Source organism: Capricornis sumatraensis, chromosome 4 (genome assembly GCF_032405125.1).
Source record: "Capricornis sumatraensis isolate serow.1 chromosome 4, serow.2, whole genome shotgun sequence".
Taxonomy (NCBI): Eukaryota; Metazoa; Chordata; class Mammalia; order Artiodactyla; family Bovidae; genus Capricornis; species Capricornis sumatraensis.
The window spans coordinates 76,792,338-76,816,865 of NC_091072.1; the positions used below are offsets into that span (position 1 = coordinate 76,792,338).

The window sequence follows — 24,528 nt, forward strand, 5'->3', positions numbered from 1 at the left end:
TTTTTTTGTCTGAGCACTTTGGATTTAGTTTGTTCTTCTCCTAGTTTCCTAAGATGGAAACTTAGGAAACTATAAAAGATTTAGATCACCTGCTTTTCTGATATATCCACTCAATGTTATAAATTTCCTTTTAAGCACTGCTTTCTCTGCATCTGACAAATTTTAATAAATTGTGCTTTTAATTTTATTTAGTTTAAAATATATGTATCTTGGGATTTCTTCTTTGACTAAAGTGTTACTTAGATTTGTGTTGTTTAACCTCTAAGTATTGGGGCATTTTCCAGTTATCTTTCTGTTACTGATTTCTAGTTTAATTCCACTGTAATCTGAGAGCAGCAATTATATAATTTATCTTCTTTTAAATTAGTTAAGATGTTTTTTATAGCCCAGAATGTGGTCTGTCATGATGAATATGTTATCATGTATGTATGAATGAATGCATGGGTGAATCAAGTCACCTTGAGAAAAATGTAAATTCAGCTATTGTTGGACGAATTGCTGAAATCAGTATTATTCAGTTCACTGACGGCGTTGAGATCACTGATGTCCGTATTTTCTGTATGCTTTATCTGTCCACTTCTGCGAGAAAGATGGTGAAGTCTCCAATTGTGATAGTTAATTCATCTATTTCTCCTTTTAGTTCTATCAGTCTTTGCTTCACATAGTTTGATGTGTTGTAAGGCACATACACATTAAGAATTGTATCTTCTTGGAGAATTGACCCCTTTATCATTAGGTAATGCCCATCTTCATCCCTGTTAATTTTTCTTTGAACTCTGCCATGTCTAAAATTAATACAACCACCCCTGCTTTCTTTTGATTAGTGCTAGCATGGGATATTCTTCTCATCCATTTACTTTTTATCTATAAATAGCTTTATATTTAAAGTGGATTTTTTGTGGACAACACATAGTTGGGTCATGTTTTCAGATCGACTTTTCATAATATGTCTTTCAATGGTACATTTAGACCACTGACATTCAAAATGAGTACTGGATTAATATATACCATATTCATTACAATTTTCTATTTGTTGTCCTTGTTTTTTGTTTCTATTTTGTCTTCCACTCTTTTTCTGCCTTTTGTGGTTTTAAGTGAGTATTTTATGTGACTCTATTTTTCCCTCCTTTCTTTCCTAGCATAGCAGTAATACCTTTTTACTTTTTTTTAGTGGTTGCCCTAGAGTTTGCAACATACATTTGCAACTAATTCTAGTCCACTTTCAAATAACACTATGTCATTTCACAGGTCATAACAACAAAATAAGCCTAATTCCTTCCTCCCATCCCTTGTATCATTTCTGTCATTCATTTCACTTATATATAAACATAAATAAGCATATACATGATAAACACATGGGTGCATGCATGCTAAGTCACTTCAGTTGTGTCCAGCTCTTTGCAACCCCATGGACTATAGCCTGCCAGGCTCCTCTATCCATGGGATTCCCCAGGCAAGAGTACTGGAGTGGGTTGCCATGCCCTTCTCCAGGGGATCATCCCAACCCAGGGACTGAACCCCTGTCCCTTATGTCTCCTGCACTGGCAGACAGGTTCTTTACCACTAGCGCCACCTAGGAAACCCATGATAAACACATAAGTGTACATAAGTGAATACACTGTAGCTATTATTTTGAACAAATTCCTGTTAGCTCCATTAAGAAAAATGAAAGGTTTTGTTCTATCTTCACTTATTCCTTCTTTGATGCTCTTCTTTCTTTAAACAGATCTGAGTTTCTGACCTATACTATTTTTCTTCTCTCTGAAGAACTGCTTTTAACATTTCTGGCAAGGCAGGTCTACTGGCAAAAAAATTCCCTCCATTTGGTTTTACTGTTGCTGTTCTTCAGTCACTCAGTCACGTCTGACTCTGCAGCCTCATGGCTGCAGCACACCAGGCTTCTCTGTCCTTCACCATCTCCCAGAGCTTGCTCAAACTCATGTCCATTGAGTTGGTGATGCCATCCAATCATCTCATCCCCTTAAAATCTTTATTTCTCCTTTACTGTTTAAAAATTAATTTATTTTAATTGGAGGCTAATTACAATATTGCAGTGGTTTCTGCCATACATTGACATGAATCAGCCATGGGTGTATATGTGTTCCCCATCCTGAACCCCCCTCCCAATTCCCTCCCTATCCCATCCCTCAGGGTCATCCCAGTGCACCAGCCCTGAGCACCCTGTCTCATGCATCAAACCTGGACTGGCGATCTATTTCACATATGGTAATATACATGTTTCAATCCTGTTCTCTCAAATCATCCCACCCTTGCCTTCTCCCACAGAGTCCAAAAGTGTTCTTCCCATATGTGTCTCTTTTGTTGTCTCACATATATCTCCTTCACTTAGAAGGATAATTTCACAGGGTACAGAATTATAGATTGGTGGGGTGGGGTGGGGGGCGGGTGGTTCTCTCTTAACACTTAAAATATTTACTCCACTAGGTGGCACTAGTGGTAAAGAACTCACCTGCCAATGCAGGAGACAAAGACACAGATTCAATCCCCGGGTTAGGAAGATTCCCTGAAGGAGGGCATGGCAACCCACTACAGTATTCTTGCCTGGAGAATCCATGGACAGAGGAGCCTGGCGGGCTACAGGTGTTGCAAGGTGTTGGACATGACTGAAGTGACTGAGCACGCATGCCACTCTCTTATTTGTATGGTCTCTGTGGAGAAGTCAGATATAATTCTTACCTTTGTTCTTCTATAAGTAAGGTGTTTTCTCCCCCTTTCAGGAATTTTATCTTCAATTTTCCATAACTGAAAATGAGATGCCTAGGCATAGGGGTGTTTTTGTTTGGCCTTCAGCTTGTTTGTTGTTCTATGAGCTTCCCAGATATGTGATTTGATGTCTGACATTAGTTCGGGGAAATCCTGTCTTCAATGTTTCAAATAATTCTTCTCTTCCTTCCTTTTCTTTCGGTATTCCCATTATGTATATGTTACATCCGTTGTAGTTGTACCACAGTCCTTCAATATTCTGTTGGGTTTTTTCCAGTCTTAATTTGTTTTTCAATTTTTGAGGATTATGTTGATATACCCTCTGGCCCAGAGATCTTCCTTTAGCCAAGCCCAGTCTACTAAGAGGTCAATCAAAGGCATTTTCCATTTCTGCTACAGGGGTTTTCATTTCTAGCATTTCTTTTTCTCTTTCTTAAGATTTCCATCTCTCTGCTTATATTGCTTGTCTGTTCCTACTTGCCATCTACTGATATTTTAAGGCACATTAATCATGCTGCTGCTGCTGCTGCTGCTGCTAAGTCGCTTCAGTTGTGTCTGACTCTGTGCGATCCCACAGGTGTTTAAAATTCCTGGTCTGATAATTCTAACATCCCTGCCATGTTTGGTGTTGATGTTTGCGCTGTCTCTTCACACTGTTTTTTTCCTTTTTATATGCCTTATAATTTTTTTCTTGGTTGCCAGACATGACATACTGGGTAAAAGAAAGTGCTGTAAATAGGCCTTAATAATATAGTGGTGAGGTGTTGGGGAAGGAAAGCATTCTACAGTCCTATGATTAGATTTCAGCCTTTTACTGTGCCTATGCCTCTGGACTACAAATTTCACAAGTGTTTCTCGGATTTTTTTTTTTTCCTCCCTGCCCCACTTAGATGGAATAGGACAGCTAGAGTAGGCTGGAGTTCAGTATTACCCTTCCTCGGATCAGTTAGACTCTGATAACTTACTCTAGTAAGTTAGGCTTTGGTTAAATAGTTTCTCCAGAAGGCAGGCCTTGTTAAGAAGAACAAAGTGTTCCTGTAACAGGGAAGAACAAATCTGACTCCATATTAGATGTTTCTTTTACTTTTAACTTTTGTATTCTATTGCTTTTGCTACAAGTTACTCACTAAAGGGATGTTGTCTATAGGCTTAAATTATACATAATGGCCCATCTCTGAAAACTCTGCCTCCCATGTAATAAATGTTACACCAATATACCTTTGTTTAGCTCACATGAAACCTCCTGACCAGGCCCACCTGTGAATGGTTACAGCAAGGAAGAAATTAATATATATATATATAGGAAACTGGAATTTACCCCCCTTTTACTATAAAAATAAGCCAGAATTCTAACTAAGGAAAGATGTTTTCTTGGGGATGCTAATTCACCATCTTCTCAGTCTTCTGGCTTTCCAAATAAAGCTGTTACTCCTTGCCACATCAACTCGCCTCTCTTGGGCTTATCTTGAGGTGAGAAATAAAAGCTAAAACTCAGTAACACTCTGGTTTAGTTCAGAATGGTTCCTCTTCTCTTCCCCCTGCTGGAAGCCCAACCAGATTTTTCTCTGATACTTACTGTGCAAATCTGGTCAAACTCCTGGGAGTAAATCTCACAATATTGTGAGGGCCCCCCTTTGACTGGATCCTCCTATAGTTTTTAACTCCCCAGAGTTGTCTGCACTGAGTCTCCAGCAATTTGTCAATTACAGTTCAGGTTTTCCTACCCCTTCAGTGTTTCCCAAGGTTTCTACTCCTGAGTCTCTGCTCCAGTAAGCTGTGATGAACTGTATTCACTTGCTTGTCTCTCCAATTTTAGAGTTAGCTGTTTGCCCTGAGTCCTCCCCGCTCTTATAGATTCAAGAAGAGTTACTGGCTTTTCAGTCTTTTTTTACTATTACTTTTTGTTAGCATGGAGTGTGACTTTCAAGCTCCTTGAACCGGAGCTGGGGAACTGGAATGGGGAACTGGTAGATAGAAATCCAAATTATACATTTTAAATGGATAAATTTTATGATATGTGATTTATATCTTGATAAATCTGCATTTAAAATTTGAAAAAGGAGAAGCTGGAAGAGCTGTCCATACATTCTGGGCTTTTTAATTCCAAAAGGGAATATAAAGGCTGAAATTTAAGTCAATCTACCCCTTCCCCTTTCTACCCACTAGTAACTTCTACATCTTAATGTAGGAGTTCTTAATGAATTACTGCATTACTGAGTCTACCTGACTTAGGTGAAGACAAGGAAATGTCATCTAGTCCAGCCTTGTCCCCAGATACTTGGTCCTTTGGATCCCTTTTTCTGTCCAGGGAGCAATCACCCCCATGAGGACCACTGAAAGAAACATCAAACTAGAAGGCACCTAGGGAAACTTCAGGTCAGCTGCAGGTGGGAGTCACAGAAAAGAATTTTCTCAGGACTAGGCCTTGCCTATTGTCATCCCAGTGCAGTCTCTAAAACTGAAGATGTTACTTTCTGAGAGCTAAATTAGTAAAAAGCCAACACAATATACAGAGTAGCTAATGGAAGAAATACATCATATTAAGAAATGGCTGTAAATGTCTTCCTGATAAGAATTTTGAGAAACCCCAATTTGTTATTAATTTATTCATATATTCAACAAATATTTATTGAGAACTCATTATGTGCCAGTCACTGTGCCAGGTACTGAGGTATAATAAGCTCTCATGAGGCTTATCATCTAGAGGGACTATCTAGGGTTCAAAGGAAGTTTATATTTCACTGGACCTGGGAGATAATTGAGAAATCAATAATTCAATCACAAATTGCAATATATCAAATTTTTGTGACAACAATATATTAATTGAGGGCACACGGAATAAAAAAAATTGGGGCCTGGATAGTAAGACTCTAGTAGTATTTATTTAGTACCGTTTGAGAGAAGAACACCAGAGGAAATATATTCCAGCATTAGAGAGATGGATGATATGATAAAACCACGATAGCTCCTTATAAATGGATTTCCCTTAAACTCCAAGACCACACATTTTATTTTTTCATAATTTTCTGTTTATCAAACAACTTTTAAATTTCAAATATAGTTTCTCAGGAACCTTAACAACTTGGAAAGGGCATGTTAGTGAGCTTTGGTTGACTAATGATTCAAAATTTGGACATATAATTTGATGGTAGACTGATGACAGAAGAGAATTTTGAGATCTGGGAAATTCTTGAAAATACTTATATATCTTATACCTAATCCTCAGGCCTCTAATGGGGAGGCTGAGAAGCATCCTTCCAGGCAGGGTGCTTGTGTGTGGAGCTTATGGGTAAACAGAATATGGTCACTGAGGAAGAAGACGTTGAGAAAGGGGTCTAAACATTGTCATATCTTAGGGTGCCTAAGGAAAGAGTAAGGAATAAAGTGCACAGCTTAGCAGAGATAAGGACCAGGAGTCATAAAACAAAGCAGCATGTTAGGCAGTCAAACAAGAGCTGGTGCCAAAACACATCTCAAAGTGACTAAACTAAGCCAGTAGCTGAATTTGCTTTCATCATAAGATTATTTGCATTGCTGGTATAGTTTAAGGGGACTGGAAAGGACACTGTGGATCCCTCCTCCAAAGAACACTGAAATTTCCTGAGTTTGCACTCAAAAAGAACCTGGGGTTCTCAAACAAACTTGTCAAAGGGTGAAGGGTGGGGGGTTATGGCCATTCTAATGACTTAAGGATAGGAATTAGTTAGGGTTCTGCTGGAAGTCTAGCATTTTTCCCAAAATATAATCATCTTTTTTCAGTTGTTTAGATTGGTAGCTAGAATTCAGGCTTTAGAGAACTTGGCACAGAGTAAGGAGAAAATAAGAGGTAAACCCATAAGAAGAAAGTCATCTGGACGTAGAAGGCCACGTGGTTAAAACTACTATTTATTATACTGTGTCCTATCTAGTGGTGGTCTTCTTGTTTTCAGCACATCAGGTAAAGCTAATGTGCACAAAAGAGAACTATCTTATATGAGAGCTCCCCTTATATGTCATATCCTGGTATTAAGCAATGAAAGACATATTCTTTACACAGATCCTCAAAGTACAGGGAGGCATCCAGAAGGTCCTCTTAGACTTCTCAGAGCTCTCTGGGCATCAGACAGCTATTGGGGTGTTGGCATGAAGTCCAGGCAAATAGTAGGGGCAAAAAGTCATAATTATTATAAAAGAAGGCATTCTAGGGGAGAGAAGTAAAAGATGTTTAAAGAGAACTCTATAGTACCTAGACAGGAAGAGCACTTGAGTAAACCAGCTGAAGTATTCTAAAGCATCTTGGTTCATATGCTCCACGCATTAACCCTGTTAAGTAATGGTAGGAAATGAAGAGATAGACAGCTTTGGAGAGGACCCTTCAAACTGGAATAAAATTAGACAGTACTGCGAGGAAGTTGAGCAGTTCTTGAGGACAGATTGCTTGGACACTGATTGCTAAAGGTCGGTATAGATTAAAGACAATAAAGAGGATGTTGTATGGCATAGTCCTGAGTCCATTCACTTCCACTAGGATGGTGTCATGACTATGGAAAGGATACATATCTATATTTAGACCTCTGCGATGAGAAGATAGCTAGTGACAGTATACCAGGACATCTAGGAATGAGAAGTAGGTACGTCAGTTACCTGGGTGTGATTCTAGCCCTGGAGAACAGGAAACAGCATACTATAGGTTTCATGTGCTCAGTCAACAAATATTGAGTACCTGTTACGTGTTAGACACCATTTTAGACTCAAAGGGATCCAGGATTGGAAAAACAAATCCCATTTGTCCTTATGGAGCCTACATAATAGTGAGGAAAGCAGATAATGAATAAATTAGTCAACTAGTGATTCAATAAAGCAGGGCAAAGAAGGGGAGCAACAAGGGTGCCATTTTAAGTAGAGTATTCTGGGAAAATCTTGCTGAAATGACATTCCAGGAAGAAGTCTGAATAAACAAGAGAGATGAGGGAGAATAGCAAATGCAAAGGTTCTGAAGCTGGAAGAAATTAGGAGTATCATACCAGAAGATCACCAAGATGTCCTTTGGACTAGACCCAGAACTGAAATGAGTTACTATGATTTGGTGGATTCATACTGTGAAACATCTCTCTCTGGGTTAAAACAAGTATCTACCTGTTCCTCTCACTTCTACACAAGCCCTGGGTCTCATCTGCTCATTACCTGACTAACATGCTATCTGTTTTCCTCCACTAGCATGGAAGCTCCCTGAGGACAGACCCTGGGTGTACGCAAGAAACCACTGTCTACACTGGAGCTTGAGTTGGAATAGGATGACTGCTGGACACACTGCAGCCTCTACTAGCAATGAGTATTAAAGTTTCTGACCCAGTGCACTAATTAAAGGTTCTCGGTACCAGTCTAGCAGATTCAGTATCACCTGGATCCTTGTCAGAGATGAAAATACTTATGCCCTACTTGGAATCTACTGAATCAGAAACTCTGGGGCTGAGGCACAGCATTGCACTTTAACAATCCCTCCAGGTGATTCAGATGTGCAATAAAGTTTGAGAACCAGTGTTCTAAGTTGAGGAGGTCTAGGAACACCAACACCTGAAGAATAAAGCTGCATGTCTCAAAGGCCTGGGTGGTTCCTATGCAGTCATTTCTGCCAATGAGGATCGACTTCTTGAGAAAGTTAGCTCAAGCAGAGGTCACAGGTAACAAGATGACCCCTACCCCAGCTGAAGCACCACCTTCAAGTCTTGATAAGCGCAGAGGTAAATGAAGTCTTTAGCTGAGGTATGAAGACTCAAGCTTGAACCAGACACACTTTTTCTTTTCTTAAAGTAGCAAATTTTGAGGGTTATCAAGGAAGAGATGACAAATAATCATTATACAAGACAATACTGGGTGTGAATCTTCTACTTCAGACCTGATGACACCTCATGGAGCTGACACCTCATTAAAGGCTGAGCAGTTTAGCAAGTCCAAGGGATATATCTTTAGACTCTTAAATACATTTCCCTCAGAGGGAAATGAGAGGGTTAACTGAGAGGTAGTTTAATAAGGAACCATTCAGAGTAGGGTACTCCAAGAGAATAAATAAAATTATTCGTTCATCAGTGGAAGATGAACAAAAGTGTTCCTCAAGTCTACTGGTATCCTTGAATATCTGACTCAAAGAAAAGCATCTGTAAGGCTATTTTCCTACTCAGTGATCTTTCCAATTTAGTTGACACTATAAAAGCTCTGAGAATTTTAGCTTTGCAAAAACACAAGTTCTTTGGAGTTGTTTCTGGGAGTTTGGGATTGGGAGGTCAGTGTTGAATGGTGTTGAGATGAAGTTAATCTTGATAGAGGCAGAGCTCCCACTGATTTTCCTTTAGCAAGAATACAGTTTCTGGGATCATGATAGCATAGCATCTATATGTGGAGAATCCTGTCTCTGATGTAGGAAGCACGTATGCCTGTTTGGAAGGAACTTAGGTTGTGGGCAGCAAACACTTGGATAAATCATTTGTGCTCACAGTGTTGGGGTAGCTTCACGTCCTGGCCTGCATAAACTGCCAAGGTTTAAGTGTATTATCAAAGGAACTGAAAGTGAAGGCATAGGCAATGTTGGTGATAGATAGCTTAGACAAAGCAAAGAATATGATAGGTAAGTCTTATGCTTCTGGGTTGAGGGTGGGGGTAGCTGTGACAGAAGAGGCAGGTGGGGGCAACACTGCTCTCCTGGCATTCTCCCCCATTTGCAGCCCAGTAAGAAGTGGGCTCAGCAGTCACAGGTTACCAAGGCTTTTTGCCCATCAGTGAACAGAAGAGGCTTATGCACAGTTCACTTCAATTCAGTCGTTCAGTTGTGTCCAACTCTTTGTGACCCCATGGACTGTAGCAGGCCAGGCCTCCCTGTCTATCACCAACTCCCAGTCCATCCAATCAGTGATGCCATCCAACCATCTTATCCCCTGTCATCCCCTTCTCCCCCTGCCTTCAATCTTTCCCAACATCACGGTCTTTTCCATTGAGTCTGTTCTTCGCATCAGATGGCCCAAGTATTGGAGTTTCAGCTTCAGCATCAGTCCTTCCAATGAATATTCAGGACTGATTTCCTTTAGGATTGACTGGTTGGATCTTCTCGCAGTCCAAGGGATTCTCAGGAGTCTTCTCCAACACCACAGTTTAAAAGGATCAATTCTTTGGTGCTCAGCTTTCTTCATAGTCCAACTCTCACATCCATACATGACTACTGGAAAAGCCATAGCTTTGACTAGATGGACTTTGGTCAGCATACTAATATCTCTGCTTTTTAATATGCTGTCTAAGTTGGTCACAGCTTTTCTTCCAAGGAGCAAGCGTCTTTTAATTTCACAGCTGCAGTCACCATCTGCAGTGATTTTGGAGCCCCACGAAATAAAGTCTGTCACTGTTTCCACTGTTTCCCCATCTATTTCCCATGAAGTAATGAGACCAAATGCCATGATCTTAGTTTTATGAATGTTGAGCTTTAAGCCAACTTTTTCACTCTCCTCTTTCACCTTCAAGAGGCTTAGTCCTTCTTCGCTTTCTGCCCTAAGGGTGGTATCATCTGCATATCTGAGATTATTGATATTTCTCCCGGCAATCTTGATTCCAGCTTGGGCTTCATCCAGTCCAGCATTTCTCATGATGTACTCTGCATAGAAGTTAAACAAGCAGGGTGACAATATACAGCCTTGATGTACTCCTTTCCCGATTTGGAACCAGTCTGTTGTTCCATGTCCAGTTCTAACTGTTGCTTCTTGACCCGCATACAGATTTCTCAGGAGGCATAAGGTAGTCTGGTATTCCCATCTCTTTAAGAATTTTTCACAGTGTGTTGTGATCTACACAGTCAAAGGCTTTGGTGTAATCAATAAAACAGAAGCAGATGTTTTTCAGGAATTCTCTTGCTTTTTCTATGATTCAACGGATGTTGGCAATTTAATCTCTGGTTCCTCTGCCTTTTCTAAATTCAGCTTGAACATCTGGAAGTTCACCCTTCATGTACCATTGAAGCCTAGCTTGGAGAATTTTGAGCATTACTTTCCTAGCGTGTGAGATGAGTACAATTGAGCAGTATGTTGAACACTCTTTGGGACTGACCTTCTTTGGGACTGGAACGAAAACTGACCTTTTCCAGTCCTGTGGCCACTGCTGAGTTTTCCAAATTTGCTGGCATATTGAGTGCAGCACTTTAACAGCATAATCTTTTATGATTTGAAATAGCTCCACTATTTCAAAGTTAAGCTTGAGGTCTAGTGAGCAGTTGGATCTGCTGAACTATAGTCTGGCCCACCAAGCTGCCTACTGCCTCTCTGTACTTGTCATGGAGGTAGTTCTCCCACAACCTCAGCTGTCTGGGAATACTAACCACCTTTCTTTACAAAGGTCAGGGGCCTAGGAAACTCACTCCCTTGCTGTGCCCCAGGGCAGGATCAAATGACTTCCTTATGTTGAGAACTAGTCCTCTATGGGCCAGAAGCACACACATAGGCATTCAGCCTGCCTCATTACAGTATAGGCTGATTTGTCTACACTGATGGGCAGGGAGTTGAAGAAAATAACAGCAGCAGCTGCCTGCGTGCCTGGTGTGAGACTGGAAGCAAAATGTATTCCATTTTGCTTGAAGACCAGAGCACAGCACCTCCATATATAGCTTCACTTAAGTAAGGAGAAAAACATCCTGGAGTCCCTGTGAACTTTTCAGGCTGGCAGCAGCAGCCACAGAGGGACATCAAGCCAGGGTCTGGGGATTTAGGGGCATCAGTAGCTCTGGGCTCACCCCAGTGCTATTTGATGGCTGACTTCCTCACTCATGCCCTACAAGGCTGCATTGCCTAGATGTGAGGAACTGAGCAAGACAGGGACATTACCCATCCCACCAAAGCAGGGAGCCACTCTTGCCCCCTCCAATGCATCCGCAAAACAATTATTGTTTTAAAACATGAATATGACCCTGTCACTCTTCAGTGACTTCCAATAGCTTGGGAGTGGTAAGACCTAGAAGGAGAGCATGATTTGGCTCTTCCACTATTTTCAGAGTTGGTGCTACAGCTACTCCTCCCCTCCCTCAAGTTGTGCTGGTCTCTCTACTGCAATGAGCCAAACTTCTCACTTCAGAGCCTACAGTCCCTTTTTCTAAAAACTCTTCTTCCCCCTTTCCCTGGCTAATGTATACTCATCTCTCAAGTCTTCCTAAGAAAGGGTCTCTCTGACTTCTTGGGCCAGGTTAGATCCCATGTTTTGCACTCTGATTATAGAGTATTATTTTCCTTCACTGCACTAGCATCGTTCTAATTATCTAAGCATGTATGTGATTATGTGATTACTGCCTTACACTGACAAAACCAAAAACTTCATGAGGGCAGGCAATGTACTAACTTTGTTTACTTTATGTCCAGTGCCAAGTACAGTGCCTCACATAGTATATCCTAAACAAGTTTTCTTGGAAGGAACAAAAAGAAGGAGGGACAGAATGAGGGAGGTAGAAAGGAAAGAAGAAAGCAGGGAAGGAATAAGGAACGAAAGAAGCAGGGGATGAAGGAGGGAGGCAAGCAGGGAGAAAGGCAGAAAAGGAAGAATGGAGGTCCCAATGGGGCAAATTGGGAAGATATTTGATTCTCAGCCTCTAATGGGAGAGCTGGAAGGGTTGAATGTAGCTCTTACCTGAGGTCTCAATGCTCAAAGGCAGAAGTTGAACAGCAAAATATTGTCCATGGGATAATGCTGAGTTCAAACCACAAAGGCAGGTCCAAATGGGTCATCAGAGCAAAGGGGGTCTGAGGTGAGTATTAGGTATAGAGCAAAATGAGAATAGGAAAAGCAGAGAAGAAGAAGGCAAATAAGAAATAATCTATACAAATTCAGGAAACTGTAGGACAAGTCCACCAGTTGGGCTTATGTCCTGACCTAGCAGCTTTTTATGCATGGGCAATGCAAGTCTGATTAAAGGGACACAGACCACACATAGTTGCCATATATGGATACACATTGTTCCAGGAGCCTAATAAATTGGGACTATTGTATACAAACCATTTGCCTGTGAGTCTGGTTAGCTCTCAGAACACTGAGGAGACTGAATTAGGTTAGAGTGTATGCCATTTCAAAGCCTAGGACTGGATTCTGCCCCATGGTGCCCTGCCAACATACTGGAGCTCAGTGAAGCTCTGCCAAAGCAGTCAGCTGGCCCCTCCCTTTTCTACATCTCCAAGGCATCCTCTTTTGAAATTCAACACTTTGAACCAAAGTTATCAAGCTCTTTGAGTTACACACTGTCTCATATTATCTCCCTTCTTGATCATCAGTTTCTGGGCGAGAGGGAAAGCATCTAGTTCATTTTCTCATCTCCTATTGAGACGAGTATTAATACAATTACTTCAAACAGTAAGTGCTCAAAAATTATTGAATAAATATTGCTATATATTTCATAGATGCTGGGAGTAATTACACCAAAGAATTTTTTAACTTCTTGAGGAAAACCTTTTTAGACCTAAATTCTTTTTGAAAAATATAAGGAATTGGACTAATTAATCTCTAAAACATTTCCAAACTGTAAACTACTGAGACAATGACAAGGTCATGTCATTGTCATTTATGTAAAAATATATATTTACAACCTCTTTATCATTTCTAGTATATTATTGGGCACATAGTGGGAACTCAATAAATGTTTGCAGTGAACTGACTCCACTACAGATATATTTAAGCTGAGAAGAAACACAGAAACCCATTCAGAAATGTATTTCTGAAGTTTCACATAAACTGCTTAAGAGTTGTATACTACTTAAAATATTCAAAAGAAATGTGTTATTAAATGGAGTCTGAAGGTGAATATTTTTTACAATATTTGGAATAACTTTGTGATATAATAACTCCTTAATCTTTTTCTTAAATGTCTTTCACATTTTTATATATCAAAGTTCCTAATAATAGGATAAACCAGATTAGCAGCTTACAGTTATGGAGGAGCCAAATGACTTACTATTGATTAAATCAAGCTATTCTTCATAGAGGGAACTGTCCCTCTTTCTACAGTTTCACAGATTCCACTCCCCACCCACCCTACACAATTTTCTCTCTTGTGTCTTAACTAATTTTTCAAATTTAGTCTGTCTACCCATATTTATAATGATATTCACAATTTTTTCACTTTCCAGGGTTCCCTTTCCACATTCCTCCCCCAAGCTTAACCACATGCCTCACCATTTTCAATAATGGGTATGCCTTCCACAGTGTCTGGATCATCCACGGTGTCTAGACTCTTCAAGACATCTGTCCCAGACGGTGGCTTTTGTATGAGCATGCTGGAAGTTGAAGCTTCTTCAGCTGAGAAAAAAACATTTCTAGGTTATCCTCAAGGTGGGATTCAGGGAGGAGAGTGCTCTTTATTCTCTTTCACTTTCTCTTTGGCTCTCAGCTAGCTGTCCAGGGCATTTAATGCATAAATCCAGTGAAAAAATTAGAGAAGTGATGGCTCTTATCAATAACTATCTTACCTCCAAAAGGTTATTCTCTTGACATAAAAGAGGTGAAAGCAGAACACAAACCTAGAAACTTTAAGACTGGGGTGGAAGAGAAAGCCATTTTCCTTCAGGATTATATTTATCTTATAGGTTTTGGAGTGTTCATATATTTAATACACCTACTACCAGCACATGTGCTATAAATCTTGTTCTCTCTCAACTCCCAAGTCTTTCTTATCTGCCTGGGGGCTATCCTCGCATAATAGGCCAAAATCTCACCTGACACTTGTGAAGGGAAAAGACAGGACTCAGTCATAAACATTTTATCATAGTGAGAGTGGAATAAACAAGATCAGTTGACTGCTAGACTGCCTCTGCACTGCTGCTGCTGCTGCTAAGTTGCTTCAGTCGTGTCTGACTCTGTGCGACCCCATAAAGGGCAGCCCACCAGTCTCTCCCGTCCCTGGGATTCTCAAGGCAAGAACACTGGAGTGGGTTGCCATTTCCTTCTCCAACGCATGAAAGCGAAAAGTGAAAGTGAAGTCGCTCAGTCGTGTCTGACTTTTAGTGACCCCATGGACTGTAGCCCATCAGGCTCCTCCATCCATGGGATTTTCCAGGCAAGAGTACTGGAGTGGGGTGCCATTGCCTTCTCCCACTAGTAAGTCTCATATCCTATACTGAGATTCCTGGCAAAAGAATCCATTCTGTTACTGGAATATGATCAGGAGACAATGGTACCTGTTCTCTGAGGAGTCCTGACTAACTGGCGAGACTGAGTTACACACATGAAAAATTTCAGATGCAATTCCACTTTACTCATGGTTGCCTCCTAGAAATAGAGACAGAATATAATGCAATGCAACAGATCTGTGGAGAAATTAAGATGGACAAAAATGACATGGACCAGGTATGTTCAATACTAATAGGCCTTAGGTCCTAAGTATAAAATGTCAGCATATGAAGTGATACATACTATCTACTTTCATACATTTGACAGGACAAGATATCCTGAACTCAGCAAGCATTTTCTCCAGCAGCTGAGAGGAGCTAAAGGCTGGAGGCCTCCAGCTCAACCAAGTCTGACCTGACTGTGGCTGTCATCTGGGTCTACAGTGCTTACTCAGAAGCATTTCTCCAAGACTTCTAGATGGGCCTGGGTCCTGAGGCCCACCAAGCTGAGGGACTTGGTGACAAGTCTAAATGAACAAATGTATGCCTTCTCATTATTTTCTTTTAAAAATAGAGAATAAAGGTTAATCAATTCAGTCCCATGAACAACAACATGGTCATCTAGTTCTTCAGAGAGCAGAATCCTGGGATGGATCTCCGGATAACTTTCCTCACACCTCCTGGAGGAGTGTTTCAAACTCGTCCATCGTTCTGGAAGTTTCTCCACTTTTCCAGAGTCTAGCCTAAGCCAATCCCAAGCTGTCACCCCGGCCCACCTTTTCCCCAATAGCCAATCATGCATGATAGCCTGCAAAGAGTACAGGACTGCAAGTTAAGAAACTTGTTTCCTAGTCCCAGATCTGCCATGTACTTTATAACTTTGGGAAATGATTCCACTTCTCTGAAACTCGTAGACTAAATGATGGCCAATAACCTCTACAAGCACTAACGTTTTGTGATTCTCGCTAAAACATGAATCTTGCCCGGGCTAGATTTAGCTCAGGTCTACATCTGTCAAGGTGGCCACCGGTTTCTGCAGTTCAAGGGCCACAGAGAGAAGCTGCCATGGAAACCAAAACGTGAGCAGAAATCGCCGAGCGGAACCAGAAGGCGGCGGGTAAGGGGGCCGAGGGAACAGAGAAAAGCGAAGGACGATGAGCACACGAACAGTATTCTAATAAGGAGAAGGAGAAAAAGCCCAGACTGAAAGAGGAAATTATGACTACAGTCTTAGATGAGTCCCTTGGCGTCTGAGGCCTCGCCACACTGCGCAAGCGTTCCGCGGGTCCTCAACTCTGCTCTTTGACCTCTCGCCCCACCCCCTCCTCCTCCGCAGCCTCGGAACAGCTCTTCCGGTGTTGTGGAGGCGGTTCCGGTTCGCGGCGGTTCCCGGGTTTTGCGTTCCGCGCCCGGCCGGAAACCCCTTCGCATAGCAGCCGGTTCCGGTTCGGTGAGTGGCGGCGGGAAGCTGGGGGAGGGGTGAGGATGGAGGGAGCCTTGACCGGGAGGCAGAGCGGGCCTGGGCCCGGCAGCCTGGGCTGGGCTGGACGGAAGCGGGGACAGCTGTGGGGAGTGCGCTTTTTCCTCTGCCCCGCCCCCTGGGACCACCTCTCCCCCCTGCTGTCCGAGGCCGCGATCTGGCGGGTGGCCGTTAGTTAGCTTTCCCGAGGCCGTTCCTTGAGGCCTCTTTCTCCGGGGTCGAGGAGAGGCCGTCTCCCTACGGTCACGGCCGCCCCATCTCAGCGCCTAGCCCTACTCGTGAGGAAAAGGCCGGTTGGGATTTCGGGGCTTTCCCGCCAGAGCAGGTCTTCTCTCAGGGGAAAGCTGTTTTCATCGGGAAGCTCAGCTTTTCTGTTATACGTGCTTCACCTCCCGCCTTCCTTGAGGCTTGAAAGATATTTCTCGACTACTTCTGCGTCTCATGTAAACATTTCTCCAACTCTTTTACTCTGTGGTATCTCCCAGAGATGTGATACCGCTAGTGCCACCACCAGAAAGAAACGTCTGGACCCTCCTGCCCAGGTTATGAAAATCCCCTTAACTGCCGCCGTTTGCTTACCTGGCTTATCGCCTCCTGGTAAATTCCCTCGAACCGTCTCTTTCTTGCCGTCCCCTGTAACGTGATCTCTCTGGCTATATACCCAGTTTCTCTTGAGCTTGGTGATTTCTGTTTATCGGTGCCTTGGCAGTATTTCCACTATCTTGTTGGCAATAACTCGCTGCTTTATCACTTTCTCGTCAGCCTTGTTAAAAGTCATTTCACCTCACGTTTGTTTGCTTTTTATATTTGGGGTGGTGGTGATTCTTGTGAAATTGATGCCTTTTAGAGGCCCCCAACTAATTAACTTAGGGTCCTTCTTCCAAGTGGATGATTTTGGATGATTTTAGATCGTATCATCTCCTAAATCTTTATAAAGATAATTTGTGTTAAGGGCTTCTGTTGAGAGATAGGTTACACTGAATTTGGAATTATAGTTACAGTGAAACTTTAAGCATGTCTTTAAGAATGATCTCTTAACCTGCTAGTTTAGAGAGTCCCTTTTCTCCTTTAGTCCCATGTTGGAAGCCTCATTTGTTGTGGAGAAGCCTCACTCACTCTTACTTAATTCCAATTAATTATCCCAACTGCAAAGATGGTCTTCCTCTCACCCATCTGATGACAGATCTAGAGGCAGCAAATGAATTAAAAACAGGTTCTTCTACCTCAAGATAAGGTGATGTAATTCTTAACTGCTTTGGAAGTCTTTCCTTTTCTATACCTGACTCCTACACCTTCTACCAGTTGCACCAGCTTTATTACCTGTTTTAAGTATCTGTTGATGAATCTGGTTTCCTCCCTCTGACAGTGAGATTCTCAGCAGCAGGAACCAGTTCTTACTCATCATTGTATCCCCAGTCCACTCTGTGTTATTGGTGCACAGTAAATGTGTGTGTGAAAGAAAATGAATCTTTTTTTTAAGGATTTTAAGGTGTTAGAGTCTCATTTGAGTAATGCCGTGTAGAAATATGAAAGGCAACCAAAAATTGCATAATGATACAGTGCAGACTGTTTCATATACATAATTTTCCAGAGTTTGTAATAGGATGATTCACATGATCACTTCCACACCCTTGTCATTATCAGAAATTATTCTTACTACATCTTGGTCCTGCGAAAAGCTAATTGTACAGTGCCTCTCCTCAGTATATACTTTCAGATAGCTTCATGGTAGCTCTAAATGTTCACTTTTATAATCACCTCTTTGCATGTTTGTCTTACTATGCTCATTACGTCCTGTTATTGTCAGGACTTTGCCATCTTTTTTTTTTTCTTTCAGATTTTTTGTTATCTTGTGCTCAGCCGTTTATCTGACTTCAACTGAATACCTGTAATTACTTATGTTTTTTTCGTAAATTAAATGACTGATGTGAAGTAGAAAATGAAGTACTAGAATACTCTTAGAAGGAAAAATTTCTCATGCTTGAAAGAATTTGGTGACATCAGAAGTTCCAGGTCCAACATTTCATGCTGAATCTTGGGGTAAAATATCCTTTCTCCCATTATATTTGCACAATGGCAAAAAGAAAATAGCATAAGCACACCCAAGAAGCTCAATGTGCCTGGCAAATCCCATGGATAGAGGAGCCTGGTGGGCTTCAAGCTGTAGGGTCGAAAGAGTCAGGACTTGGCGACCAAATAGTAGCAGCAGCAGCGTAAAAAAAGTGTGGATTCCCCAAACTTAGCTAGAGATTACTTTTATCTTGCCAAAGTGTATGAATCCTTCAATAAGGATATGTTGAAGGATGTGAATATTGTGATGTTTGTTGAAAGAGCATCTGCTTATAAGTGAGGATGCCTAGATTTTTGTCTTTCCTTTGTCCCATCTTTGTGATTTCAGGCAAGTCACTAAACCTCTCTGGGCATAATTTCCAACGTTCTTTGATTTCTTGCTTGCTTCCCTTTCACCTCTATCTCAGCAGTGCAAAGGAGGTTAACATGGGATTGTTCTAATGGGCACCAGGCTTTTAAATTGGCATTACTTTTAATATAACAAAAAAGACTAGTGGTAACTCCTGGCCCGTGGGCCCTCAGAACTGGGGCAACTGGGGGACAGGAAGAAAAGAGAGGCAGAGTGTCCTAGAGATCATTGGAAGTGCTGAAATGATTGGACAGTAGAAAATGAGAAAATATTTTTAAACTAACCCTGAAATAAATGTCCCCTCACCCCTCCCCACCCAAGCCAAACAGGTGTGTTTTGAAACATTAAATACGATAAATATTGAAAATACAACTTTATGGGTTGGTTTTTTTTTTTTTTTCCAAAAAAGACTAGTGGTGACAGTTATGGAATGGCTTAAAAGAGTGAAATGTGAGAAAGTCACTGCTAGTTTATTGGTTGATAGGATATTTTCCCCTTTATAGGGGACCAGGGAATTTGGCTTTATTAAAAAAGAAGGGAAAAGAATAATCTGGAGAATTACCAGATAGAAACCTTATAGTAAGTTGAGCATTTGGAAATATATTTGAAGCCTTAATCTAAGACTTAAATTCTTTGGGTAACTCCCCTGGCAAGACTAGGTAATCAGATAATAACTCTACTTAGTCTGTACCTATGCCAAGAAAAGCTCAAGCAGCCTTCCTTGATGTGTGCACTTCGGTGTTGGGACCATAAACGGTTCCTGTTACCATCATTCAGTCTCCTCAGGTTGAAGCTCTGATAGTGCTATGTGGTTGGTGAAATGCTCAGTCTTTTAAAAAATAGGTGATAAGATTATGAATAAATGTGTACCACCCCTAGTCATCTCTTTGTAAATCTTCCAAGAAGCCTTGATCCTGGGATGTGTTTATTAACCTAGTTCCGCCAGCTAGGCTTTTAACTTCTTTTTCTGGGCAAATTAGACACATTGAGGAGAAAATTTCATAAGGCAAAGGGGCTTTGATTTGTAACCATTTGGTTAATGATGAGGGTGGGGGCCGTATTTAGTATAACTGTGATGAGTTCTTTGATTGTCCTCAGAATGTCTTATTACTTTTTGTTTGGCCTGTAAGACATGGGGAAGAGAAGTCTTAATAGTGCTACTATAAGATCTGTTACTTGTTTATAAAATGGTCTAGCATGAGGTGATAGAGCAGTGGATTGGGAAGAACATATAAGTTGTAATTTCAGTGCTGTCACTAACTTTATGATCCTGTGCAAATTAACCTCCAAAGTGTTGGCTCTCCTGACCTGCTTTGTGCTCTAGTAGTCTGTGGGTAGCCCATAATCGCTCTTTAGTATAGCACAGGTTGCAGAAATGTTTGGAACTACCTTAGGCTAGTTTGAATTTCCATTCTCTTCCCATCAACTTGCCTTACCATATTATTTTTTTTCTTCACTAAGAATAAAAGCACCACTTCTGAGTGACTTCATGTTCTATAATTATATGAAAGAGATGTTTCAGAATGTAATATTTCTGTTTTCTGTCTTCTTTTATAGGACTTTGTATCTTTGCTGAAGTCAGTGATGTGAAAACACCTGACATGGGTAAGACTGATTATGAAGTAGTGTTCAATCCTTTCACTCTAATTAGTTAAGCTGGAATGAAAGAATATTTGCATCTGTGCTTAATAATATTTTCAATATTTGGATTTTTGTGTTAATAATAATTTTAAAGGAGACCACATCCTAATTATATAATACAATGTATCAAACAATTTTCCTTTGGTTGGGCTGTTCTTTATAGCAACATTTTAAAGCATTTTCTCATTCATTGTATTAAAAAGCCAAATACATAGTACCAAGTATTACTATGTGCAAGGCCTTTTAAGTACTTAAAATACTTAATAGTATCTAGTAGGTGGGCTTCACTGGTGACTCAGTGGTAAAGAAATCCATCTGCCAGTGCAGGAGACAAGGGTTAGATCCCTGGATCAGGAAGATCCCCTGGAGATGGAAAAGGCAGTGCATTCTAGTATTCTTGCTTGGAAAATCCCATGGATAGAGGAGCCTGGTGGGCTACCGTCCATGGGGTCGCAGAGTCAGAAACGACTTAGCCGCTAAAGAGCAGGAACATCTAGTAGGTACTGTTATTATCTGAGACACAGAGATTTAAGAAACTTGCCTAGGATCACACAGCTATAACTGGTGAAGCCAGGATTTAAGCTCAGGCAAACTGGTTCTTTAATATTGTTATACTGTGTAATATGGGCTTCCCTGATAACTCAGTTGGTAAAGAATCCGCCTGCAGTGCAAGAGACCCTGGTTCTATCCCTGGGTTGGGAAGATCTACTGGAGAAGGGATAGGCTACCCACTCCAGTATTCTTGGGCTTTCTTTGTGGCTCAACTGATAAAGAGTCTGCGTGCATTGCAGGAGACGTGGGTTTGATCCTTGGGTTGGGAAGATCCCCTGGAAAAGGGAAAGGCTCCCCACTCCAGTATTCTGTCCTAGAGAATTCCATGGACTATATAGTCCATGGGGTCCCAAAGAGTTGGACACAACTGAGTGACTTTCACTTCACTTCATACTGCTTATTATATGATAAATAATTTGATGAAGGTAAAATTTTAATTTCATTTAGCTAGTAGCATTGAGAATTAATTGTTATTGGAACATTTTCCTCTGTTCATAGTAGTTTATGTCTGTAATGGAGCAATATAAATAAGTTCAAGACTAGTAGTCAGTTTAGGAATAGGGTGGAAAACTTATACAGTTAGATCTTATAACATTGCATATGTTTCTTTGAAGTCCACATTAGTCTTCTCTGTACTGTTTTCTCCTTTTGCTCAGTCTCTTCTTTCTCCTGGTCATTTGTTTCCCTTTTCTCTCATTGCTGATAACAGTGTGAACCGCTGAATTCTCTTCCTCTCATTTGTTTCTGTTCTAGCTCTTTTATAGTAATAAACCCCTCAAAAAATGGTTATAAAAGTAGGGTTCTCTCACAGTATTGCAGTAACTGAGCTGATGTCTATTAAGAGCTGTATGAATAAATTATGCTTTTTGCAGGGAAAATTTTCACATGGATTAAATTTTACAGTACCTTTTTGAGTTTAAATAGGAAATAAACTGGGTTAAGAGTATTTGTTTTGAATGGTAAAATTTTTCCCTATTTTTTTAATATTTTAATATTTAATATTTTTCTACAGTTAAAAAGTCAAAATTTTCTTTTGGAAAGATTTCATTATTTTTAAAACTTTGAATTAAGCTCTTTATTCTTGTACAAGTCTTGAACTGTTTAGTAGATGATCTCAATTCCAAATTAACCAATTTCTGCACATGGGCCCCCTTTTTTTTTTGACAGGGACATTTTGAGATTTCTTGCCAATAGTTGTGAAGGGGAGGTTTTATTTGATTGTAGAGGTGTTTGGGAGAATTCATTTTTATTAGGTGAAAAGATTGGTTCATGGAAAAATAAATATTGAAGCATTATGTGACTTGAACTAATCTGGACTCTCCCCAGATGATATTGCTGATAGGATGAGGATGGATGCTGGAGAAGTAACTTTAATGAACCACAACTCCATATTCAAAACCCATCTCCTGTCACAAACAGGTTTTTCAGAGGACCAGCTTTCACTTTCTGACCATCAGGTTAGTAATAATTTTCTTTCCTTAATTAATGAATTATTTAGGCTTAAGTTTTCATCTGATAGAGTTTATTTGCCACACTTGAAAACACAGGCAAATATGTAAACTTTTAGAATCGGTTATACTAGTGCTTCTCTGGTAGCTCAGCTGGTAAAAAATCTGCCTGCTATGCAGGAGACCCTGGTTCGATTCCTGGGTTGAGAAGATCCTCTGGAGAAGGGCCAGTATTCTTGGGCTTCCCTGGTGGCTCAGCTGGTAAAGAATCTGCCTGCAATATGGGAGACCTGGTTTTGATCCCTGGGTTGGGAAGATCCCCTGGAGAGGGGAAAGGCTACCCACTCCAGTATTCTGGTCTGGAGAATTCCATGGACTGTATGATCCATGGGGTCACAAAAAGTTGGACATGACTGAGCAACTTTCGCATACTAGTATCTGGAATTTTGTTCGCTATGTTAAAGTTAAGATAAGAACCAGGCTATTTATGAATTCTTAGAGAATGGTACCTTTTAGAAAACTCTTATTCCTCAATATTTTATTTACCAATACACGGATCAGTGATCTTTTAAACTGATGTCTTAAAATAGCTGAGCGTTAAACAGGAGGAAATTGAAAATATACAGCAGCTCTGAGATTTCTCTGTTCTATAAAGCTTAGTTTCTCAGGGATCAGGAGCATCAGCATCATCTGAGAGCTTATGAGAAATACAGAATCTCAAGTTTTACTCCATACCTACTGAATCAAAAGCTATAGTTTAAAAAGTCTCCAGCTGATCTATATACACATTAAGATTTGAGGATCACTGTTAATAAAGCAGTCTTTCTCAGTAGGAAGCCATTACTAGTTTGGATAAGACTGTTCTTTGCTGTGTTCAGAATGTTTAGCATCCCAAACCCCTGGGCACTTAATACCTGTAGCATCTGACCCCAGTAATCATTTTGATAACTGAATATATATCTCCACATTTACAGATTTGTCCTGTGGCACAGGAGCACCCCTGATTAAGAACTGTCCTGTTAAGTTATCAAAAGAATCAAAACCAGGTTGATTTTGTCAGCTGCTTTGTTGTGTGATACAGCTGGCTTTGAGAATAGGATATACTAGATACATATTACCTTGTAATGAGCATTCTATGAACTAAGTTGTTTAGCAGATATTTTCCCATTTTTCCCCTTGAAGCCTTAGTCATTTCATCAGATTGTCTATGTTTCTTCCTTTCTTACTAGCATGCAGTTTATCATATATATACATATATTTAATTGTTCTGAAATGTGTCATAATCTTGTCTAATTGTATATTTTTCCTAGTGTCAATCTTTATTGCATTTTATTGTTAAAAATATGGCTTAAAAATTTTTTGTTTTGTTTAGATTTTACCTTCCAGGCAAGGAAATTTGGACCGGTCTTACACTTGTTCTACAAGAAGTGCAGCTTATAATCCAAACTATTATTCAGGTATGACACATTACTTGGAGTCAAGGCATTCCTACCTTTCAGTCTTCTTCTTAGCAAATCATTTGTGTTTACTGTCTCTAAAAGTGAAAACATTGTCAAAAGCAAAATGGTATTTTTTTCCACTAAAACATCATTTTAGTAAGCTATTTGTGGTTGCTATAATACTTCACTAATCTAGTCTCAACCGAACATTTTTTAAAGAGAAAGTATTTTTTTGGAATCAGTTCTCCTACTTGCTTATTATGCCATTGTAAAAAGCAGTACAACTCTGGTTTTGGATTTTTTTTTTTAAGATATGTGTATGTAATGTGAAGCATACTTGTTTTGTACTGATTTAAAGCACAGAGCTAGCCTATTTGTATTTGGCTTAAAACCATAAATTCTGAAAACTTATTTCTACCCAAGCTTGTCCCTCCTTTAGGGCAGGAAATGTTCACTACGTGTTTCTGTCTAGCACCTGCCACAGCCATGCTTGCATATTCAAGGGCTTGCCTTTTCAACTTGTGATCCATAACAGAAATCAGCATTCTCTAGGCTATTCCTGGCCCCTGGCCTGCCTTACTTTTCATCTGCCCCCTTCTTAAGGTTTGGATTTGTAATGATCTGGCTCTGTCTTGGGGAAACTTAAGAGTTTTTTTATTGGTTAGCCTCCTGGCAGCATGACCCAGGAAGATTGTAGTGGTCTTCCAAAGTTTTTCACTCCTCATGCTTT

The 24,528-nt window shown here is 40.5% G+C and overlaps 2 protein-coding genes across 3 annotated transcripts in view; one reads left to right on the plus strand and one right to left on the minus strand.

The window, feature by feature from the left end:
• Positions 1-14,970, minus strand: part of PFKM (phosphofructokinase, muscle) — a 42,252-nt gene extending 27,282 nt beyond the window's left edge. For both annotated transcript variants that reach the window (XM_068970515.1, XM_068970516.1), the window contains exons 1-2: positions 14,889-14,970; positions 13,888-14,010 (exon numbers count right to left, since the gene is read on the minus strand). In XM_068970515.1, the coding sequence (XP_068826616.1) occupies positions 13,888-14,010; positions 14,889-14,970 (205 nt within the window). The remainder of the gene's footprint in view (positions 1-13,887; positions 14,011-14,888) is intronic.
• Positions 14,971-16,223: 1,253 nt separating this feature from the next.
• Positions 16,224-24,528, plus strand: part of SENP1 (SUMO specific peptidase 1) — a 49,919-nt gene continuing 41,614 nt past the window's right edge. The window contains exons 1-4 of the mRNA XM_068971181.1: positions 16,224-16,269; positions 20,276-20,323; positions 22,238-22,368; positions 23,732-23,816. Coding sequence (XP_068827282.1) covers positions 20,320-20,323; positions 22,238-22,368; positions 23,732-23,816 — 220 coding nt within the window. The 5' untranslated portion in view covers positions 16,224-16,269; positions 20,276-20,319. The remainder of the gene's footprint in view (positions 16,270-20,275; positions 20,324-22,237; positions 22,369-23,731; positions 23,817-24,528) is intronic.